This window comes from Odocoileus virginianus, chromosome 21 (assembly GCF_023699985.2).
Source record: "Odocoileus virginianus isolate 20LAN1187 ecotype Illinois chromosome 21, Ovbor_1.2, whole genome shotgun sequence".
Classification (NCBI taxonomy): Eukaryota; Metazoa; Chordata; class Mammalia; order Artiodactyla; family Cervidae; genus Odocoileus; species Odocoileus virginianus.
Window position 1 is genome coordinate 24,338,129 of NC_069694.1, and position 24,507 is coordinate 24,362,635.

General features: G+C 37.0%; 1 protein-coding gene across 3 annotated transcripts in view; it reads right to left on the reverse strand.

Moving 5' to 3' along the window:
* SLIT2 (slit guidance ligand 2) overlaps positions 1–24,507 on the reverse strand; it is a 384,683-nt gene that overhangs the window by 27,374 nt on the left and 332,802 nt on the right. For all 3 annotated transcript variants that reach the window (XM_070452103.1, XM_070452104.1, XM_070452102.1), the window contains 2 exons: positions 23,409–23,548; positions 4,377–4,470 (listed from right to left, as the gene is read on the reverse strand). In XM_070452103.1, the coding sequence (XP_070308204.1) occupies positions 4,377–4,470; positions 23,409–23,548 (234 nt within the window). The remainder of the gene's footprint in view (positions 1–4,376; positions 4,471–23,408; positions 23,549–24,507) is intronic.

Sequence of the window (24,507 nt, forward strand, 5' to 3'; positions counted from 1 at the left end):
GCTCAGAGAAAAGCAATATGGCATGTGCAGTGATTATAAAACTATGCTTTGTGAAGCTATTGGCACTCCTACAGATATGGCCATAAATAGGGAGGGGGCTTCTGGCAGCTTCCCTCTGTACCCCGCCACCCAACAGCACTTTACTGCTGTGATTCATTAGTTTTACACACTGGCTTTCATGAGTATTTCTGTTTGGAGTTTAAGAAAGGGTTTACTAACTTAAAAAAAAAAAAAACAGGAAATTAATTTAGCCTAATAGTATTTAGACTTTACAATTGGGCAGAGCTGTGTTCATATTTTGGTTTCATTGTTAAGTGTATGTAATCTTGACTATACTGCTTAATATATGTGTTACTCCCATCTATACCATATATATAGTAATTTCCACCCCACAGGTGTTTGTTAAAAGCTTAAATAAAAACGTTATCTACAAAATAATTTGCATAGCATTTTATATATAATGCATGATCAATAAATGATAAGTTTTAAAAAATAATTCTATGTAATTCTTTATAATTCTAAAAAAAAATCTTTTCATGGTTTAGACTGTACTAATTATTTACTTTTCTATTTCAAAGCCATTAAGATGTAAGAGAACGAGAATAATTAAAAACACTCTAGTGAATGTGGATATTATTGAATGCCAAAAGTTTTGCCTGAAAATGCAAAATCAGTATTTAGGAGTTACTGGAGAACTGATGAATTAAAATAAATGGGAGTATATACCGTCTAAGGGCACCACAGACTTAGCCTTGCATGTATGAATTAAGAAATGAAATGAGCTCACTGCATAAGCATGCCTGCTCTAGAGCCAGTGGTTTTAGTGCTAAATCATAACAAAGCAAAGTAAACAAGCCTGAAGTTAAATGGATTCTAAATGGCCATAGACATTTTCAACTAGATGGACAAGGCCTGAGAAAAGGGCTTCCATCAATGTTAATGTGAGCAGAGCTGCTCAAGTACAGAGCATTAAAAGAAAGAAGAAATGCTTTGAAACACTCTGAATTATTTATCTGAGAAGAGAAATCAAAGTAAAAGATAAGACACCCACGTATTCACCAAAGAGGCTGTCTAAGAGCTATTTTATATTCTTTTCTCGACAGATACTATTTTTCAAGCCCATTAGAACTCGGAGTCACATCATGACCAACATTTTGGCCTTTCTTTGACTCCTCAGGCAGAGTTTCAAAACAGGAAGAAAATATTTAATTATGAATTCCTTAAAGTTTATATTATCAATAAAATGTATCACATTCCCTGAACTCTATTATCTGACAAGGAAAAAGGAAGAAAGCAAAGACTATAAAATATATCGTTTAGAAGCCCCAAAGCTGACTAAGTAAGATGTATGCTTGAAAATTCTACTTACGGCATATCATAGTCTAAAAATATCTCAAAGCAATTTAGGAGATTTATGAGGTATAGAATAAAGCAAGAGAACTAAAACCAGCTCTATTAGCTTAGTAATAAGAACATGTAGTTGAAGAAACAGTACAACTTGTCCAAACAATATTTGTTGGTAGAAATTTTCTTTAGCAGCTTCATATAATTTTGGTTTCTAAGTCCACTTACTTTTTTGCAACTTCCTTTCCCACAATGTGCAATTATTTATAATATGGGATTAATAGCAAACACTATGATTTATCCTGTTTCCTGCTGAACTACATACAAACTCACAAATTACTGCTAAAAACAATAAGTTCCCAAATCAGTTAATGTTTAATCCAGGAAAATGCACTATAAGGAGCATGCAATCTAATCGATAGTAATTAAAGATACTGAATTAAGGGTAGTCTTTTTGAAGATGAACTTATTTTTGAATGGTTTCCTTTAAGTTTGACTAACAGTCTATCTTGTAATTACAATTCACAAAGCTTTGTGAAACCTGTCCAGCAGATAAGTCCTTCTGAAAAACCATCTGCTCTACTGATTACTTTCTCTAAGAAATGACAACATTTGTTATGTAAATGATGGAAGTTCAACTTGCCAAATTCATTAACAGGAGATCAAAGACATTAAGACTTAAAATAATATACCTATGTATTTGGAAGAACAAAATGCAATGCAGAATTTTGTATAAAATAAAGATTTCAATAAGACTTTTGTTTCTCCCACATACGGTTGGAAACTAAAATATGAAAAGTAGAATCAAATATACTTTCTTTTAAAAAAGCATCAAATAAAATCAGCAGGTGCTGCAACTGTATATTCTAAAATAATGAATTTTAAATCAAATTGAAATAAAATATTCTTTAAATGAAACTTGAGAATAAGTATTTTACTCAGATTGATCTTTGAAAGGCAGTAGGGGTCAGCTGATATGACCCCATCTCCCATTCAACTTGGAATATTCAATAATCTGTTGACAAGTATTAATATGTTGTCCTAGCTCTAATCCACCTATTCTTATAAAACTGACCTGAGTAATTTTTAATTCTCTGAATCCTATGGCAACTAAGCCTGAATATGAGAGAGTGAATAGCCATAAAGCGCCATAAAATCAAACGATGGGAATATTAGCACATGCCCTGACCCATGGCAGAGGCTCAGTAAACACTGGGTAAAGAAACCAGTGCATTGGGATGATCCAGAGGGATGGGAGGGGGAGGGAGGTGGGAGGGGGGTTCAGGACGGGGAACACATGTGCACCCATGGCCGATTCATGTCAATGTACTGCAAAACCACTACAATATTATAAAGCAATTAGCCTCCAATCAAAATGAAAAAATAAAAAAAATTAAAAGAAAAAAAAGAAACAAGTATTGCTCTTTGCTAGTTGTCTCCTGTAGGCACAGCTCAACCTGAGCCTTACAGTATCATTTCTGAGAATCCAGCTTATCTTCTGTAACAAACCACCTGCCATGGTGATACAGTGTGAACCTTCTCAGAGGTAACCTGTACTAGAAAAACCACCCAGCTGGGAAGTATAAAATCCAGCTCCAGCTGCACCCCCAAGTAACACTGAGGCCTCTGGACAGCCACGGACCTCTCTGGGTCATGGTTTCCTCGTGTGTAAAATAAAGGGTTCCTACAGGATGATTTCCAAACTACTGCCTGGCTAAGAAAAGAAGCTGCTGTTGATAGATCCTTAAAATATCACAGAATTCTACACATGACTGTATATGCTTCCATGCGTAAGACAGATAGCCAATGGGAATTTGCTGTATAGCTCAGGGAACTCAGACCAGGGCTCTGTAACATCCTAGCAGGTTGGAAAGGGGTAGGCGGTGGGAGGGAGGTTAATCAGGGAGGGGACACATGTATACCTACGGCTGACTCATGGTCATGCCTGGCAGAGACCAACACAATACAGTGAAGCAATTTTCCTTCAATTAAAAATAAATAAGTTTGGGGAAAAAATGAAAAAAAAAAAAAACAAAATAAAACCAAACACCCAAAAAACAAACAAATAAAAATACTACAGAATTGTGGCAAAGGAATAATTTCATTTGATATGAAACATATTTCAGGAAGATTGCTAGCTGGCATGACTGGATGCCTTATCACCCCACACAACATGCGCACGAGTGAAGGAGACACTAAATGTTAAGGACACAGACAACAGACGTAAACGGATTGTACCAAGGCAACCCGGGACATGTGGTCGCTCTGCGTCCTCCCTTTGGGTAGCTAAAGTATTATTGCAGACCAAAACATTTTCAGGTACATTAATTTAAACTTCTTATTTGACCAAAGATGACTTCCGTTCAGGTAACAAAGCATCTAGTAGATATTATGAATTTATTTGGGTTTCCCTGGTGGCTCAGCTAGTAAAGAATCCGCCTGCAATGTGGGAGACCTGGGTTTGATCCCTGGGTTGGGAATATTCCCTGGAGAAGGGAATAGCTACCTACTCCATATTCTGGTCTGGAGAATTCCAGGGACTGTATAGTCCATGGGGTTGCAAAGAGTTGGACATGACTGAGTGATTAAACACACACACATTCAAAGGCCATTTTATTTCATACAAAACTTCCCTTGAAAAGTCACAGAACAAAAGGAAACTCTGTTGTACTAAAAAAAAGCTCATACTGTAAATAAACATTTATAAAAATGCCAATAACCCTGAAGAATATGCCCTGTAAATCCTGAGCAAAGGTGTGAAGCTAGATTCTGAAAGAAGAGGGTTCCTTAACCAAACGCCCTCCTTGGGCCTTCCCTGGTGGTCCAGCGGCTAAGACTGAGTTCTCAACGCAGGGAGCCCAAGTTCAATCCCTGGTCAGGGACCTAGATCCCACACGCTGCAACAAAGATCAAAGATCATGCATGCCACAACTAAGACCCGGTGCAGCCAAATAAATAATAAATACCTAAATAATGAAAAAAGAAAGGCCCTACTCCCCCAGTCATGAGCCTCAAGGCAGCCTCAGACTTACTTGTATCCCTTTGGGGTCAGGATGCACTTGGAGTCATGCTGGCAGGGGTTCAAGTCCTGGGCGCAGAAGTCCAGTTTCTCCTCACACAACTCTCCTGTTAACAGGGCAAATGGCATTAGGTCATAGAGAAAGGTTAAAAGCTTTCCTGCCAGTAGGCCGTGTCATGGGTCTGAGAGGTAAGCATAACTTGTGATTGGCAAAAATAAAAAATCACGAGACATGGAAGCAAAAGATCCAAAATGCTGGCTCTGCTGCTAAACACTTCTATGACTTGGGACAACACAACTATTGTAAACTGTGACTAGTAGGAGCCCCTTTAGAATGTAGTATGCTGGAGGAAAAGGAAATATGTATGCTTTTAATTTTTATTCTTTTATCCTTTTTTATTTGGACTTTTTACTGAGGTATAACATACATTCAAAAGATAAATGAATAGCTAACAAATGGTCACAGACTGAACCCATTCATATAACCAGCATCCATATCTGAAAACACACCATGTACCATCACCATTTACCAGAGGCTTGACTCCAAGGATAAGGAACCACTACACTGACCAAAGATTATTTGTGCCTGTTTTTGAGCTTGATGTAAATAGAATCATTTGGTAGGTATCCTTTTATATCTGGCTCATTCTGTTGTTTTATGTTTGGAAAAAAAATAACTCTCAAATCTTCAGGGTCTCCAAGGTCTTATAAGCCCAGAAAAAAAGACTGTTTCCCTTTTATGACTTATTGGAACCGCTCAACAGAATACGCCTCAGCTACATCCATCACGACAGAAAGAAAACAGCAAAAGGAGAATCAATCAAGATAGAGAACGTACACTTCTTTCCATCAACTAGTTTATAAAGAATAATTGTCATCCATAAATAAGAACTACAAGCATAACTTTGTCAATTCTAGACTCTCTGTGCTGAATTGCATGTCTGATTATCTCTAAGGAGATTTCTTCATATACAAATAACACAATCATATATTATTTTCAGACACATTAGACAAAATATGATTTTCAGTGAGAACACTTTCCTGATCATTGTGTGAGATTTTTAAGAAGATGGGAAAGACATAAGATTTAAAAGTTCTTTCCTTTTCTACCTTACCTTTAAACGATTTTATATGCAGTAAATAAATGAATAAAGTGATACATCTATAGGCAGCTGCTGTTCATTTCCAAGAAACAATTAGAATTTATGTGTTCAAAGCATGTAGATTTAGAGCAGCATTGGTTAAAAAATCAGGAGTTTGAAGCAAATCTCTTTGTTGCAGACTGTTCTTCTAAGGTATACTTTGCCAAATGGTAGAAATAGTTGCCTAACAACTAAATTTGGTATATCATTTACACTTCAAGGATATTTTCCCATGATTTAAATGCATACATGTACTCAGCTTGGAATTACATCAATGTGGTGTATGATAATTAGGTTTTTTCCTGTCTCTTAAAGAGAACTAATTGCACTAAAAGTCTCATATATTTCTTTCATAAGGAGACTTTCTGTGTCTTTAAATCTGTGATACAGAGTTTTTATCAACATATACATGATGAGCTATTTTTAAATAGGGTTTATTTAAAGCTTTTTACTTTCAACTAGTATTACTTTAAATGATACAGCTTGATGGGATGTATTCATTATAATCTATCAAGCTACTGTGATGAAACTGCTGTCAGTTTTCAAATTAAATCTATCCAGTTGGATACAGACTCTTTACAGTAGTCTATATCTAAGGCAGTTTAAATATTATTCTATGTATGCTTCACTTTATACTCAAATAAGAAGTTATTTGAAAAATGATAAGAGGAAATGCTTTACTTCTTATTCATTGTGATCCAACCTAATCCAACCCAATCCAATCCAATTAAGACATTCTAAACCACAGTTCACAAGGATGTACTAGATGATACTGGACTGGATGTGGCGGCTTCAAGGATGGATGTAATGGACTCTGCTCTCAGTCAGCTCCCAGTCTACCAGCAGAGAAAGTCTGAGCTGGAGACAGAACATAGAGAAAGAACTTCATCTCTAAGAGAAGAAAACAGGAGTCAACCCTTTATTCTCTGTTAAGTATTTCTCCATAAACTTAAGGTGGAAAGGAGTGAGAAAGGAGATGAGTCTAAGAAACTGTTGACTAAATAACAGCTTTAAGACTAAGCATGCCAGCTTACATGTGAAAGCTACCTCAATATCAAGATTTCATTATTTTATAAGGAATCTATCTTAAAAGAATAGCATGTTGTTGTTGTTTAGTCACTCTACCATGTCTGACTCTTTTGTGACCTCATGGACTGTAGCCTGCCAGTCTCCTCTGTCCATGGGATTCTCCAGGCAAGATTACTGGAGTGGGTATCCATTCCCTTCTCCTGGGGATCTTCCTGACCCAGGGACTGAACCCACCTCTCTTGTATTGGCAGGTGGATTCTAACAAATGAGCCACCTGCGAAGCCCATAAGAATCCGTGGCAGCACATTGATCAATACTAACGATACTAATTACTTTAGCCATCAGAACAGCAATGCTAATTGCTAAAGTTGTGTATGATAGATCATTGTGACCATCACATAGCTGCACATTTGACTCTGGTAAAACTGGCTGCTTACTTCCAAAGGATTTATCTTCATTTGAGCATCACCGAATATGATAATACTAACAAATAATACAAAGCATTATCTGTTTCCCATTACTGCCTGACTCACTTTTAAAGCCCAATCTTCCATCCTATATTCTTGTCACCTGTGTCTATTCACTATGTTATGAATTTATCTCAACTCTATGCCTGGGTTAATGGTGCTTCCTTTTGCCTTAGTAGCTTTAATAAGTTCTGCTGTCAATTTTCTCATCCATTATATAACCTATTCTTTATGAAATCTTCATGGATCTTTTCAACCATCTGTTACATGTCATTAAGGGTGGCATTATACATCAATTTGTTTCAATAATTTTTATATACTATGTTTTGCTTGTGATTCTCTTAAGGCACATGTATTTTGTGTATTTATTTGTTGACTTAATAAACATGTATAACAGTGCTGACTGCTGTGTATCAGGGAGGAGCTTCCCAGGTGGCTCAGTGGTAAAGAGTGGTAAAGAGCTTGCCAGTGCAGGAGATGCAAGAGACGTGGGAAGACTACCTGGAGAAGGAAAATGGCACTCCACTCCAGTATTCTTGCCTGGAAAATTCCATGGACAGAGAAGCATGGTGGGCTACAGTCCACGGGGTCAAAAAGAGTTGGACATGATTGAGCATGCATGCACGCTGTGTATCAGACTGCTTTAATTAAACATTGTGTAAATATGTAGTCTCTTAATGTTCATGACAACCATATAAAGTAAGCTTGTAGGGTTGTACTGCTTTGGGTGCACTGGGTATTCATTAGTGTTTATCTCATTTCTTTTCTTTGATTGGAAGATCATTGAGAGCAACATGTTTTGAATATTTGTCTTTATATCTCTCTAGGGTATGGGATAACGACATAATAAAATAATATTTACTGAAAGAAACATTCATGCCTTTTAAGGAAAGAACTCTATCTTGCTGACCTATATTCAACTTCTTTCACTTCCACCTTTAGATATTTTTTCTCTTTAATTTCTACTTAATGATTAGCCACTCATCATTAACAATAACTAGCTTATGTTCTTTCCTTTAAACATCATTTAAACACTTTAAATATTAAAAATAAGTGTTTTAATTGAACTGTTCCTTGAATTTCTTCTAATTATATTGTGTTCTGCTGTATTTGGGGGAATTCAGCTTTCAAATAACATCTCACAGTGGTAAGATATAGAAGTTTAATATAAAATGGGAAATGAAGCAAGCTCCATAGACAAATGCAGGGAGGTTTATCTAGTCCTAAACCAGTAAAAGGAAAACTGGACATTTGAACACTGTGTTAGATTTCTGAGAAGAATGGAAACAAAAGGCTCTAACAGTAATGCACTCATATGCTTTAATTATTAATACTACTGAACTATTTCTCCCAAACGTCACAGTATTGAGAGAACATTATGCACTTTTTCTTTTTGGCATATGTATAGTCAGAGCTAGTACTGTGTTAGTGGAAAAATTAGGGGGAAAATAAAGGAAAGGAAAGTAACTGAATCTGTTTCTTTCCTTTTTTTGATGATCCAAGGCCTTCTTGATATCATATCATCAAGGGCTCCCTCCTCTCCTGAAATGAAATGTGTGAGGTGACAGAATGGTTGGAAAGGTGAGCTATAATCTATTAACTTATAAGCAGGTCTTTACATTTCTAACATGGCATTGAGGGAAAGGTATGTCAGGCCATTGGAGTGGTTAAGGGCAATGTGTTTGGATACAGGTTAAAGTTCAGTGCTCATGAATCCCTCAAGAGATAGAGTCTAGGCAAACGTTGGATTCATAATTTGGCTCCAATCAACTCCACAAAACCCCAGGAAATCCTATTTATTTGGTTTCATCCTGAGCCCTTAAAAGTCCCCAATGACAAAACAATAGCATGGAACCCAATCGTTGCCTGACATTTGTGATTTCACTTTTGATCAGACGAGCAAATTAATCTTTGTGCTTCCAGCTTCCAGTGATTTTTGTTGATGAGAAGGTAAAGGTCTGTGTGTGTGTTGGCTGGTTGCCTCTGTTTAGAGAAGAAATAGAGGAATCAGCCAGGGAACGTACTGTTACTTTCTCAAGATTACAGAAGTTAGTGAATGATCAACCGAAAATTGTGAAGAAAACAGCACGTGTCCTAAACAGAGGGTTTTGTTTTTTTTTTTTTTTTTGTTAAGAAAGTGACATCTAGGTTTTAGATCACCTCTTCCTGATTGTGTCTGTCAGTTAAATATGGCAGACAGTGAGGTTTGAAATGATTATGTTTTACAGTTATACTAATGATTGCTGCTGACGCAGTAAGGCAAGAGTGATGCCCACTCCTACAAGTTATCCTCAGAGTCCAGAAGAAGATGTAATTCACTGCTTACTGAGCATCTGTATATGTGGTCTTTCTGAAGAACCTGATGTAGCAGTAATATGACTGTACATCCTGGCTTGCTCCGGGCAGTCCTGCTTTATACCTGCTGTCCCAAGGTGATTTTCAATAGTGTCCCCATGAACTCACATACACATGCCCTGATTTGGGTGACAAATGCTACGGTCACCTTGTGGGTGGAGCAGTAAAAGCTGGATCATCAGAGTTAATGCTCTGTTTGGAGTGAAGAGTGAACCAGCATCAAGAGATCCTGGGGAGAAACGATTATCACTTGGGTGAAATGACATGTGGGTTCCTGCTTGGAATAATCTTCTGCAACTTATTTGATATAAAAAGATGGACTGGTTGCAGAGAAGTGAACTGTTTTATTCCTCTGGGCCCCAGTTCTTTACGAGTAAAATGAGGTTCTGGAATTGAAGTTGTGCAAGGTCAACTGTGGCTATAAAAAAAATTTTTTTTTAAGGCAAAGTGCTTCTAAAGAGATGGATAAGGCAGATAGCAAGTCAGCAAAGGAAGTATCATGCCTTAGCTGAACCAAACAACATTACTGCATCAGTGCTAAGAAAGAACAGTATCGGCATGTACCTTAATTCCACTGAGGTACCAATACTGTGTGTATTACCGCAACGAGGCAGAAATCTCAATGTAATTGATAGTTCCTATGGGAAACAGTGCCTGGAGCTGGCCTTGTGTCCTGCTTCAGTTTAGATCCGTGGACCTAATTTTAAAGTTTCCTACTTCTTAAACACATGCAGCCCTTCGTTCATCTTCATTTGTACTTCTGGTGTCTTAAGTCATCTTTTTATTTGCATTCCTTACTACCACACTCACTGAAATAGTTTTAGAACTCTTTCACAAACTTCTTGCCTGATATCTATGGTGAGATCTGCCTTTGCATTTTTTTTAACAAATGATTCTGGTAGCTGACTACCAGATTTTTAACATCACCATATATTTTGAGTACCTACTATATAAGAAGACTTGTGTTAATGCTAGGAGTATGATGGTGAATAACAAAAAAATGATATCCTTGTTCTTATGGAGCTCATACATGAGAGGAGGAGGAGAAAGATATTGATCCAATAATTTCACAAGTAACTATAAAATAGCCTGAGTGATGAAGGCTAATAAGTGCTCTGGTTTGCTCTAGAAGGGCAACTGATTGTAAGGGAGGTTTTTTTTTTTTTTTTTCTGAAGAAGTAGGGCTTGGATTGTAGGTGAAGACGGGATAAAGAGCACTTGCAGGGGTTCTATGCAGGAGGTGACATGGAAAACATGAGCTCGGAGAGGAGAGCATGGTGGCAGAGAAGGTCACAGCGGGTACCAGGGGCCACAAGGTAGAATGTCTTTACTTAATGAGCAGTGGGTGCCACTGAAGGGTTTTATGATGGAGGATGGCATCGGTATCTTGGAAAGAACATTCTGGCTCTAGTGGAGGATGGATTGCACGGAGACAGATACAAATGGGTGAGAGATGACTCAGTTGGTACTCAGGTGATCATAGAGGAGATGTAGATAGTCTGGAGAGACATTTCGGAAACAAAATAGATGGGAACTGGTGTTGGATTGGGTGGGCATAGGGGAGAGAGGAAACTGTCTGGAACTTCTAGATTTCTGGTATGAAGACTGGAACTAGCTTTCAGAGACATGGAGAACACTGAAAAGATCAGGTTTTCTGGGGCAAAAATCAAGAGTTTGAAATATAGTGATGTAGCGTCATGGGTTGAATTGTGTTCCCCCCTAGTTCCCCCTCAAAAATATGGTGCAGTCGCTCAGTACCTCAGAATGGGATTTTATTTGGAGATAGAGTTTTTACAGAAGTAATCAGGTTAAGATGAGGTCTGTAGGTGGGCCCTAATCCGGTATGGCTGATGTTCCTACAGATGCCTGTGCTCAGTCGTGTCCGACTCTTTGCAATCCTTGGGACTCTAGCCCGCCCGGCTACTCTCTGCATGGGATTCTCCAGGCAGGAATACTGCAGTGGGTTGCCATGCCTCTTCCAGGGGATCTCCCCAGCCCAGGGACTGACCCTGTGTCTCCTGCAGCTCCTGCATTGCAGGTGAACTCATTGCCCCTGAGCCACTGGGGAGGCCCATGATGTTCCTACAGAACAAGGAAACCTGGCACAGAGGGCAGCCCACACGATGGACAGAGGGTGAAGATGGCCTTCGACAGGCCAAGCAGAGATGTCTGCAACAGGTCCTTCTCTCAAAAGGATCTAATGCACCGATACCTTGAGTTTGGACTTCTAACCTCCAGAACTGTGAGACATTAAATTCTTATAATTTAAATCACCCAGTTTGTGATAGTTTGTTATAGTAGCACTAGTAAATCAAAATAGCTGGTAAATTCTAAATTACTGGGGGTTTATAGTGGGGAATAAAACTTTCAACTTATGCAACTATTTCTTTTCTTCCCTCATTCTCTTTTTCTCCTTACATCTTTCCTTCCCTCCCTTCTTTTCACCTCTTTCCTTTACTTCATTCCATGTGACTGTTCTCCCCCATGTCTGAAATACTCTTTAAAGCTTCTCCAACAGTGTCTGTAATAAGCATTGAACAAGGAGAGGAAGTGGCCCCTAACCATGACCTTTGCACTTCAAGAGTCAAGGTTTGAAAAGAGCGTATCAGCATGGTTTAGCCCTCCATTCGCTGTCAGAACTGGATGTCTCTCCGTGAAGCACTTGGAGTCTTGGCTGACTTGGACCAACCAGTCCTTGGTCCTCTCTCCAAGAGGCGTTGGCATTAAATGGTGAGGATTGCAGGACAGGCCACCCAAATAGTGATGAAGATTCTCCTCCTTTTAGGGTTAAAAGGTGATAATGGCAAGAGAATCATAAACTACTGTCTTATGTGGTGGGGTGGGGATAAGAAAAGTGAGTCTAATTTCTGTTTCATCTACTTGACAATAAATCTGGAGACTGGTTTGAACTTTGAATGACAGTTGCAATGAAAAACAACTACCAACATCTCTATTATCATTAATTACAAAATAATAATCTTGAAAGTGTTTTATTAAATTACATCAAAGTCATCAGAGCTTGTGGTAGGTGGATGACACCTGAGTTGAGCCTTGTCACTAAAAACGACTTACATTTTCTATAAAGACATATTTCTTAAACATGCTTTTTCTTAAAATATGCTGGTTTAACTTATGGCACTGTTGAAAATTCTTAACTGTGGTGATTCTTTGTCAAATCAACGAATAATGAAGATATCATATAATCCATGAGAGAGAATATTAAATTTTTTCTGAAACTATTAAGAATAGTGTAAGAGGAAATTAACAACATATAATAGAATTATTTTATATGTATTCTGGAGTGGGGCTGTTTAACTCGACTAAAATTCAAACTTAACTTCAGTTTAAAAATTTTCATAATAATATATTAGGGAGAAACTATTTTGAACTAGAATTAGCAAATAAAAGTTTGTACATGACAAAGTCCTTACTCTGGAGGAGTTAAAATATGGAAAAATTAGAGACATAAGAGGGATGCTTAAGTTTCCCTTAAGTTTCATTTAGTGACTGGTATATGGACAGCATCATGCCCTACAAACTGGCTGAATAATTTATTATTTATTATTGAAAAGTATACTACACAGATGCAAAATTCACTATTACCCTGAAAGAGACTTCTCTGGGCAAGGTAGACTGTGCCATTTAGAAAAGAAGACATTTTTGAAGAGCTGTTGGATTGACAATTAGTTGCTTTCCATCTACCAAGAAATTTAGGCAACAGCATATCTTGCAGAAGCTTACTCAGTTCTCAAACCTGCTTAACAGAGAAGAGGCTGTCCTTAGATTAGGGTTCCAGGAATTTTCCAACTCAACTCTGTTGATTATTCATTTTTTTCACTAACTGAGCAATAAGAAAGTGTGTGTTTTAATTAGTAAGTTTCTCATTTATATTTTTCCAAAAATTAGCACTGTATGTCCAAATTGGCCATATTTACAAACATAACAAATGATTTTAGATATAGGCATATGACACCGTTGGAATGCTTAACTCTCACTAGGTTTTGCTAATATAAGCAGATTAGTTTCATTCTTTTCTGAAACAGAAATAATCTCAGGGTCCATTCAGGGGACCATGGATGTATGAAGGGGGTGGGAAGGATTCTGCAGCAGCCTGTTCTTATTCTTATTGATAAACTTTACCAAGGTAGTTGCTTTTTTAATATGAAAGGATCACTGATATTAATAAAAATGGAAAGGTAACTTATGACCACAATCTGGATAACTGAACCAGAATTCTAGTGTTAAATTTAATCTGTTATGACATTTTCAAATACACTTATAACAAAGGAGGAAGTCTGGTTGAATTCCTGACGGCATCCCCAAACCACAGAGTTCTGGAGGGTCAAACACATCATTCTTCAAATATTTGCAGTGTGAGCGCTTCCTTCAGTCAAGAGAAACCTGGAAAAATGCTACTAATTCTACTCTGCATGAATTGGCACAGAAAGGAAAGCTATCAAAAAAAAGGCAACCTACTGTAAATAAATTTATATTTCACTTCCTAAAGTTACACTACTTGAGGGTAAGGGATGGATAGCTTTATTTATAGTTTTGTATCTCTTCATTGTCATTGCATTTGCCAGCAAATTATCTGCCACAAATTAGATATTCAATGGCTGTTGAAAAATGTGAAAGACAGCACTTATTTGATTGCTTTTCAGAGGAAAATACTTCATAAATGTTAAGGAGAAGGAGGCCTGGATGGCATAAGAAAAAAGAGACAGTAAGGAACACTGGTAGCAGATCTGTGTTCTGAGACCCCAGTCTCATGTGTGCCCTTGCAGGCTGGACTTGATAGACTACCCTGTTAACTCAGGTATCCTGATAATCTTGTCTGCCAAATCATGACTATCCCAATGGGAAACAGAGAGGATGGACTCTGGAATCAATAGGAAGTATGAGTGTAAATGGCATGTTTGAGAAAGATTACGATAAACAGACCTGAATTTTCATTATCCTGTTTTTCATTATCCAATTTAAAAAATTCCGTGCAATTCCTTAAAAATTGTATATTTCTCATTTGTTCTTATTCATATAAAGAATACAATCCTCTCTCCTCTCACAGACCTTGCAGGGAGACTGATGGACTGTATTAGATGGTGGACACAGCTGACGGGATTATGGGAGCCATTCCAGGACAGGTTAATTGATCGGACCTGAAAGAAAAGTATTTGCTTCCTCTTCTTCCACTGAACCAGGCCAGTCCTATTTGTTCCATGGTTTGCTCACAGTTGTAATCCCAGGCACCAGAGCACATTAACATGAGCAGATGCCCAGTCTCCAATCTGAATAGTCAGTATCCTTATCAGTAGTGATAATAATAAATGAATTTATTTCCACCAGTAAGTAAAGAATTACTTATGAACAGAGAGTTTCTGCTTCTTATTTTCATAAAAGAGTTAATTCTTCTTAAAGGTTCCTTTTAACAATAATCTGATGCTTTCTTGCTTGTGTTTACTACCCTGAAATTTGTTCTATCAATTAGTAATAGTTAACTGACCTTCATAAAATGATCAATAAACTATCCAGAGCATATCCACATCTCTAAACTTAATCAAAGCTGTTAGTATAGAAATATAGAGGACTGATCTTGAGGGGCTGTGAATTTGTGAAGATATATTAGCCATTGATAACTGTAAATGGGACACCCACATAACGAACACTGCCAGAGTGCGATCTCTCATGAGATAAAGTCTATCATAATTCAACACAGGAAGGCTCAAGGAAATATGTTATAAGTGTGGGAATTAATATGTTTCAAAAAAGAAAACCATTTTATATTCTCACTTTTGTTCTATATGATATGAAATGGGTGGCTCTATAATGCTCATTGGCCAGAAAGTTTGATTACACTTTGTATTCAGAAACTATTCTCTTTATTTAAAAACTAGTCAAGTTTTTATTTAAAAACTAGTCAAGTTTTGATTTTGCCATTCACTTTCTTGGAATGAGAAATGACTGCTTCGTACTGGTGAAATAACTGACCTAATCTGAACTTCCAATGAAGAATCAAAGCCAAAGAACTTGACAAGGGCTAATATTTTATGTATTCTCATAGCACTTTCAATTCTGAGCACAGTATCCTGAATAATGTATTTTCTCAATAAATATCTTTTGGATTTTTTTAAATGGAAAAATTTACCTCTTCAAATAAATAAGCAAAAAAGGAGGTGTTTTTCAGTACTCCCTCGCTGGAACATTATGTCTAAATAATGCAGCCAATTCCAACAACCACAAAAACTGCAGAAATATTTAATTTTGTTTTCAGAATAAATCAGTCCAAATTATATTGACTAAGGCTTAGTTAAGCTAAACTGTTGTTCTGGGCTCAATGGGCCTTGTCTATTAACTACAGGGCAAATAGGATCCTTAAAATCTTTTCTAAGATTCAAATGCATTTAAGAAGGCTTTGAAAGGTTGGAAGACGAATGCAAACCCACAGTATAATTAGACTGCCAAAGTACTCTCTCTAGTTAAAACAGACTGCAAGGACAACTGCAACTATATTGACACTGATAAACAGACTTTACACATCTTGAGGCATAATTAATGGGAGAAGGAGCCACTGTTAATAACAGATCATGAAAATCCAAAAATATACAAAAAACCCTAAAAAAAGGCAGCCAAACTGAACAGTTCTTCAATATTCAATATTTCCTTACACTTCAAAGTATAATAAGAGGGCAAAAAAACCCAAAGACTTATTTGTAAATAAATCTTTCCTTTGGATGTGAGTATGGTAAATAAAATGAAAAAGAATAATTTTTTTAAAAAGACAATACTGAAAACCACTGGGGGAGAAATTTCCTTCATGAATATAACTTATTTTAGGTAGAATTTTCTCTATTAAAATTTGTTAGAATTCCTCCAGCATTGAGAATGACATCAATCATCTAAACCACGTCACTGTAGCAATGACAGTTGAAATTAAATGATGGAAAACTTGAACTTGTCCTCTATGACAGCCCATGATATTTCTGGGGTATAGACATCTAACATTTTCAAGTGTTTTCTTATACATTCTTCCATTCTTCCACATTATTCTCAAACATCAAAATGAAGTGGGACAGATGTCATTAAAGATTGTGAGAGGCCCCAGAGTTGATACATTTTAGCGCCTGGATGAGAAATTTGAGCTTTTCCCATTAGCTTCATAAATTCATCAGTATCCCACCTGCCCTATGTAATGGAAGGTAGCCTGGTCATCAGGATATTAATTATACAGGCACCAATTAGACACTTTCTTGTTTTCATGTGTGATTACGTAGATTGCTTGTCTGCATCTGAATTTTGTGACTATGGATTTCCCCTTTTCAAATGTGCATGAGGGTCAATTATTTATAGCAAGCTGAGGAGACAGCAGAAGGAAAGCTTGTTTGGCACTGAGGATGAATCAGAACCACTATGGGATGTGAAAAATGCCAAATCTGGAAGATGGCAGCAAATAAGAAGGGACTAATTCCAGGGGAAGGTCCCTAAGTTAGAATGCAGGCCATGGGTTCAGTTAGACACTTGTTTGCATCTGGACCCCTATTCCCAGGTGGCGCTAGTGGTAAAGAACCTGCCTGCCAACGCAGGAGACATAAGAGATGCGGGTCCAATCCCTGGGTCAGGAAGATCCCCTGGAGGAGGGCATAGTAACCTACTCCAGTATTCTTGCCTGGAGAATCCCCATGGACAGAGGAGCCTGGTTAGCTACAGTCCACGGGATCGCCAAGAGTCAGACACAACTGATGTGGCTGAGCACACACACATCTTCGGGTAAGTGCTTTGTTGCTGTTTTACACAAAGCAAGTGAACAAGTGAAAGTCGGTCAGTCGAGTCTGACTCCGTGACCCACGGACTGTAGTCTGCCAGGCTTCTCTATCCATGGGATTCTCCAGGCAAGAATACCGGAGTGGGTTCCCACTTCCTGCTCCACAGGATCTTCCCAGCCCAGGGACTGAACCCAGGTATCCTGTTCTGGCAGGCGGAGTCTTTACCGTCTGAGCCACCAGGAAAGTCCTGTTTTATAGAACTTATTGCTCAAATCTTTATTGCTCATATTTACAGAGTTCTTTGGGGCTTCCCAGGTAGCTCAGTGGTGAAGAATCCCCCTGCCAAGCAGAATACATGGGTTTGGACTCTGGGTTGGGAAGATCCCCTGGAGAAGGAAATGGCAACCCACTCCAGTATTCTTGCCTGGACAATCTCATGGACAGAGGAGCCTGGTGGCCTACAGTCGATGAGGTAACAAAGAATTGGACACGACTTAGCAACTGAATAACAATAACAACAGCATTCAACTTAACTATATGTCAGCTAATTGCAGAGTTTCTTTTTACTTACAAAAGTCACTCTGAGTGCTATAAAGAAGTTGAAACTTCATTCCTAGTTATGTTTGGGATTCAAATAATAGAAAATGATTTGACTGCTTTTAAAAGCAATTTCGTCAGCAGCAGGTTCTTGGAAATAGGAGACATCTTTTATAAACATAAGCATGAAATTTAGTCAGTACATGAAACCACGAGGTGATTTAAAGCACTATCATACTGCCAAGCTTGCTCCTGAGAGTGTGTGTGTGTGTGTGTATTTAAGGACATATTTAAATATATATATATATATATAATATATATATATTTGAGGACATATTCTTGTGACAGAATAATGGCCACTGTGTTTCCTGAGATAGAATCAGGCCTTAGAAGTCTCTGTCCCAATCCACCAACTGCTTTAGTACTTGTAAAAAAAACAACATTTGACCAAGGATGGTATTGGATGCATTAATCCACAGAGAATGTATAGACTATATTTTTTACATTCTCAAATAAGACATAACTTTTTTTTTCATGCTTTTTAACTTAACTCTGCACATACTAAGAATAAGTGAACAACTGATAAATCATCTGAACTATGTAGTAGAAAAAAAATGAAGAGGAGACAGATCTACTATAAAATATAGTCCATGTTAGCCTTTGAATCATACTGCTAATGTCATATATACAACTGGAGCTGTCAAGACAAGCACAGCCTTTTAGGATAATGTGCCTGAACTTAGCACTTGAAACTTTTGTAAGCTGAATGAGTAAAAATACAATATTATTAGGTATAATTCTTAATTTCTAAGATAAAAATTCAAAAAAGATTACATGATGACTCCCAGGACATGTTGATCAACCTTGTCACTGCAGGACTTCCCTTCCCAGACCCTGATATATTTGGAAAATCATACAGACTATAAATGCCAAGGATTGAATATGATCTTTTTATGCTTTAAAAATACTGCCTAGTACAAGTGACATTCTATGAGTTTGACATCATTTAAAAAAAAAAACAACTTCTTGGGCTTTGTAATTTTTATCTTATAAAATGTTTTAATAAAGGTATACAGCTTTTAATATTTTTCATGTTTCAAAATACTGAAGATATTAATTTAAAATTATGGGAAAATTCTCACTAACATTTTTTCTACCTACAGTCTACCTGCTGCACTAATTAACTTACATTTTTCATGATAAAAATAATACATTTGGAATGTCTTTAAAAAAGGAAAAGCATACAGACAAGAAGAAACTAGAAAGCATTAGTCTTTCTTTTTTGCCACTTCTGCCCACTCAGAGAGTTTCTTTTGCGGCCTCCCAGAAATTGGCAAAGTGCATTTCAGACACCCTTTGGTAAGTGTTTGGTATAGCTATCCACATATCAAGGATCTGTATGACTGATTTGACATATTCATATCAGATTTCATTTTAGTCAACATTCCTTTTACCATGTACACACCATGAAATCTATGTAGCTTTAAAAGAAAGAGGGAAACTAAAATAAAATCATAATAGACTTAAAAGGCAACTAACCTTTTTCCACCTCATTCAGATTAGCAGCTGGCAGCAACAAAGACAGAAGAGACAAAAGACGTTTTACATTGCGGTACACAGCAGGGCACAGGAGGCCAAGGCACAGCATTAACAACAGAGAAGCCCAGGGTGGGACAGCAAACGGAAGCAAGGCTTACATTTCTTACCTAGAGCCGGGCCAAACGCACAAACAAGGAGAAAATGAGGCAAAAGGCAGACGCCATCACAGGGAGCGAGAGATCTCAGCTAAACCAGGCGACTTAACAACAGGCAGCTTTACTTGTAAGATGTGCACATAATGGTTTGTGTGTGGGCATTGGAGATTTGGAAAACAAAGAGATAATGGAAAAATTAAAATGTTCTGAATTTTTTCTGCAAAATACATTCTAAGTCTTTACATGCCCAACTTGTATGGAAACTTTCCTTTACTGAACGTATGCCATTCCCATCAAGCAATATCCATGGTTAAAAAGTGATCAATTTTGTTTCAACTTTGTATATGGTCCTATGAGAAGAGGGTTAATTAACAGTCTCAGAGCAGACACAGGGTTTTGCCTCTTAGGAAACATGCAAAACCACATTTTTCAATGCAACACCTGAATTCATATGAGAGATTATTTAAGAAAAGGTGTTAAGTTTTTCAACATCTCAAGGGTGCCATGTTTACAATGTTCATTTTTATAACTTTTGAGCTAGTGTAATTTGAGGAATTCTTTGATGATTCAGTTTCAAGAAATGCCTTGTTTTTAGAAAGGATATAATAAGAGCTTTTAGAAAATGATAAACCACAAGAAAAAACACAACTCTCAAGCTAATATTGAAATCCTGGAGTGGATTTTTAAATTATTTGTTTAGCCATTTCAGAGTCTTACTTAATCCTTAACACAGTCATTTTAATTTAGAGTCACAGTGAATTAAAACTTTTCAAAGATTAATCTTGTCTTAAGAATCCTAGCAATCAACAGTCATATGCTATACATAGGACAGACGATGGATCAAATTAAGTAGAAAAGAATGGTTTGGAGGACTTGGGTGGGGAAGGGACAGTAAGGGTTACATAACAGACAATGTTGACTCTTAAAATTTATGTTATCAATCTCTGAAGTAGGACAGAGTTTTGTCCTCTAATAAATCAATAACTATGTACTGTGGTATTTTGGTTACATGGGCTTAGATATATTTAATAAATTTCACAATAGTGGTTCATTTAATTTGTAAATGGGTAGCCGTGTTTTATAGCCTGCTCATCACATCATGACCTCGTTCTGAGACTGCTTTCAGATCTCTGAATTTTCTCTGTTAACAAATCATATCCATTTTGATTCTTGATGTGTGTGCTAAATGTAAATATTTTCACCATAGTAATTTACGAGCTTTCCCTATGAAGTCTTATTTGCTCTTACTAAAGAGTTCATTTTCTCATTGAATGCCTCAGAGAGATAGAGTAAAAAAGTCTCCAAGCAGTAAAGCAACTTGCAACTTGAATGATTTTTAAACAATGACAACATTATTATATTCCCTGAGCACAGTAGGGTTTCTGTTCCAAGATCTCAGGCTCATTAATCAGATTCCAAACTTAAATCTCAAACAGTGCAGTCACAATATAAGGAAATGCCTCCTTAACTGCAGACTTGGATGAAGCAGACTTGGATAAAGCTCTGGAGTCCAATTTATACCTTCCTATAATTAAAGGCCACTTATGTGCCACTGATTTCAAAATCTGCAGATGGTTGCTTGATATTTTGTAAATGAGCTCATTTCACATACAGACAAAAATGCTACAGCTAGTAGATGAGATACAAACATTGCCTGGTTTAGGTATCTGCTCCAATGCCAATTTGCAAAACTCTTCACTTCCCACAAAATCTAACCCACAGTTACAGTGATCATAGATTCATGTTTTGTATGCTATGAACTTTCTATTGAATGCAATATTTTTATTTATTCTTAGCCTGTATTAAGGCAAATTGATATTAGTAGTAGATAAGACCAGAACAAGAAAAGAAACAAACAAACAAAAAAAACAGAAGAGTCTCAATTCTTATTAAGCACCAAATAGCTCTTGACTATTTGGCAGGTTCCCACATCATAGCTTTTTGAGATGTCACATTTTGGTTCAAAAGTGTTTGTGCTAAGCTTTGGAGTTTTTTTTTTGCATATGTCTCAAAGAAAGAGATCTGACAGCAGGGAAATGAAGCTTTGTAATAAGTTCTCAGAGGAAGCTGCACTGAACTGGATCACTTTAAGGTGGAGAAAACATTCAAGAAGATCAGGTATAGGAAGGGAGCCTGGGAAAAGGAAGGAAGAGAAGGTAAAAACAAAGACTCAAAGAAGTGGATACAGAATGACATAGCAAATCTAAAGCCAAAGATGGACCCATGGGAACCAATTCAGAAGAAACTGCTACTTTATGTAAATCACCATGAAAAAGGCATGTGGGAAACTGAATGCAGTAGTGTTGTCAGGCCTAGGTTTTCATCGGTAAGGGAATATAGAAAAATTCCTGGCGTCTGTGCTCAGGAACACATTGGCTAACCAAACCGTTCTTGAAATTCTCAGGTCCAATTTGTCCTCATCAGAGTAGGATAGTTTAAGGAGGGCTCTGACATTAAGGGAATTAAGCTTTTCCTATAATGATCAGAACAATGATGGGATAAAATAAGTATTCTAAGAAGGTACTAGCTCCAGATTTTAGTGCAAGCACTGGGCTGCCTATACAAGGCTGGATTCCCCAATTCAATAAAACTCACAATCTCAGAATAACTCCAAAGGCTTCAGAATTTGTGCACTCATATGAATGGCAAGTACCTGAGGTGTGACATAGCTAATACTGATATGAATGTCAAGGCTTTGTAACACCTAAACTCTTTCTAGCCACGTTAGAATGGGTGTATGTTAGACCGACTCAGTATCTTTAATTAATGTAACATAACAAAGAATTCAAATTCTGGCCACTAAGGAGTTCATGGGCTGCTTATATGTAGTAGAGCAATTGGTGATACAACATGTTCAAATTTCTACTGGAAACAGTATTATTACGTCATTATGGCATCAGGTACTTCACTGTTGTGAAAAATAAATCATACCATGGAAAAGGCAGCTGCAGAATTTCTCAGACAGACCCAGGATGTCAAAACAAAAACTCATTATTCTATTTAGCATTTTTTCCCATCAAGAAAAGTACCTCTTAAATTGCAAAGCTTGAGTATGCCATAAAAGCTTAAATTTCAATGCTTTTCTAAAGAATCCCTGGGAAAATTAATCATACAGCTGTGCTTCCATTTTTCATGTTTAGAGATGTTAACCTCAGTCATCCAAGGAACTATTTTACCCTCTGATATTCTTAATTATATATATATGTAAATAAATACAATTAATGAAAAATACCCAGCCAAATGAAAATGGTAACTCTGAATAGAGTGACAGAATCTACTACTCCATTTATTTCTTACAAATAAAACATGAAATATTTTCCTTTTCTCTATCAACTTTAAAACTAAATGAAACAAGATTGAAACTATGAAGTTTCTTACTCAGAGCCACAAAAATCAATCAAAACAGACATTCTGACAGAATAAGTAAGTCATAAACTTGATGTTGACTTTACAGCAAATTGGTTTATCCAGGGCAGAAGTTTATCAGTTTCGATAGTCTTATGAGATTTATCACCCTTATTCCTGACATTTTGTATCAAGATAGAAAAAAAGGGGGAAGGGGAGATAACGGTCTGATAAGATTATCCAAAGTGATCAATGTATATATTCTTGATGGTGACTTAGTTTGAAGGATGAGAGTTCTAAAGGCAAACACTCTCTAATGAAGAAACAAATATGGGCATGAAGAATTTCAAATGCTTAATTCTGTTTTGTCCAGGTAAAGAAAGGCTCCCTTTTCAAATACATATTGGTGGGTTGGCCTGCACAGGAAAAGTGCTTTGCATGAAAATGTCACTCAGTTGTGGGACTGAAAGCTTCAGTATGATAATTTTCTTTGTGCTGGAAAGCATTACTTTATGAAGATGCCTGTGTTATAACTGAGCTTGCCAGGACTTTTATTTGGTTGGCTGAAACCATCTTTAACTCTGTTATTACAATACACCTAATTTCCAAAACACGAAATCAGTTATTGAATAATACGATGGTTTACTACACACACAGAGCATAGCTCCGGTGGTGCTTTCAAACGCAGACTGATGGCATAGCAATCTCCCTTTTCCTACCTGTGTACTCAGGTGGGCAAAGGCATGTGTAGTTATTAATTCCATCCACACATGTAGAGTTATTTTCACAGTCATTATCTTCACAGTCATCAACATTGATTTCACAATTTTCTCCTTCAAATCCATCAGCGCAAATACACCTGAACACCAGGGGAAGAAAACATAAAAGAAATCTTCCTGCATTTTCAAACCATATGGTCTAAATATTGAAAAAACTAAATATACTCATCAGTTACAGAGCTTTTAACGACAGGAAATTGATTTTTAAAATGCTTTTAAAGGACATGGTATAAGCATCAATTTAAAGGACTATTCCCCAAATCAGAAACAATTTTAGAAAGAAAATTTATGCTGGCTACAAGATGGCAAATGGCCCCCTTGTCCTATAAGTCAATAAATCCAATACATTCGCAGGTCTAAAACATGAGCAAAGTTTACAGCCTTAGATAACTTAATCTTGAGTTGTACTCTAATAAAATAACTCATGCTTCTTTGCTCATAAATAAGGAGGAATGATTCTGACTTTTTAAAAATTACAACTTTCTACCCTACATCTAATGTTCTTTATGTCTCAAAGCAAAAAAAGAAACCTGAAAATAAAACTTTGTCTTCTTTGTTATTACAAAATGTGAATATTCTCTTTAAACCTTGACAAATACAATTTTTCCCCCACTGGCATAAAACACTGTACCTTTAATCTTGCTAGGTATCAGAATAATCTATGGGTAAAGTTTTGATGAGAAAGAGACAACTTCATAACAGAATGTAGAAATGAAGCATATGTATTATTAAGTGAAAGTTTCTCAGTCCCTATACGGCTCTTTGCGACCCCATGGACTATAGAGTCCATGGAATTCTCCAAGCCAGAATACTGGAGTGGGTAGTCATTCCCTTCTCCAGGGGATCTTCCCAAACCAGGGATCAAACCCAAGTCTCCTGTATTGCAGGCAGATTCTTTACCAGCTGAGCTAGGGAAGCCAACATATGTATTATAAAAAGTGATATTTCTAACAAGCTTTAGTAGTAGATTAGCATTCTTATGTGAAATCATTAGTGTCATTATAAGAACTCTGTTTCATGATTCATGAAGTAGATCTGA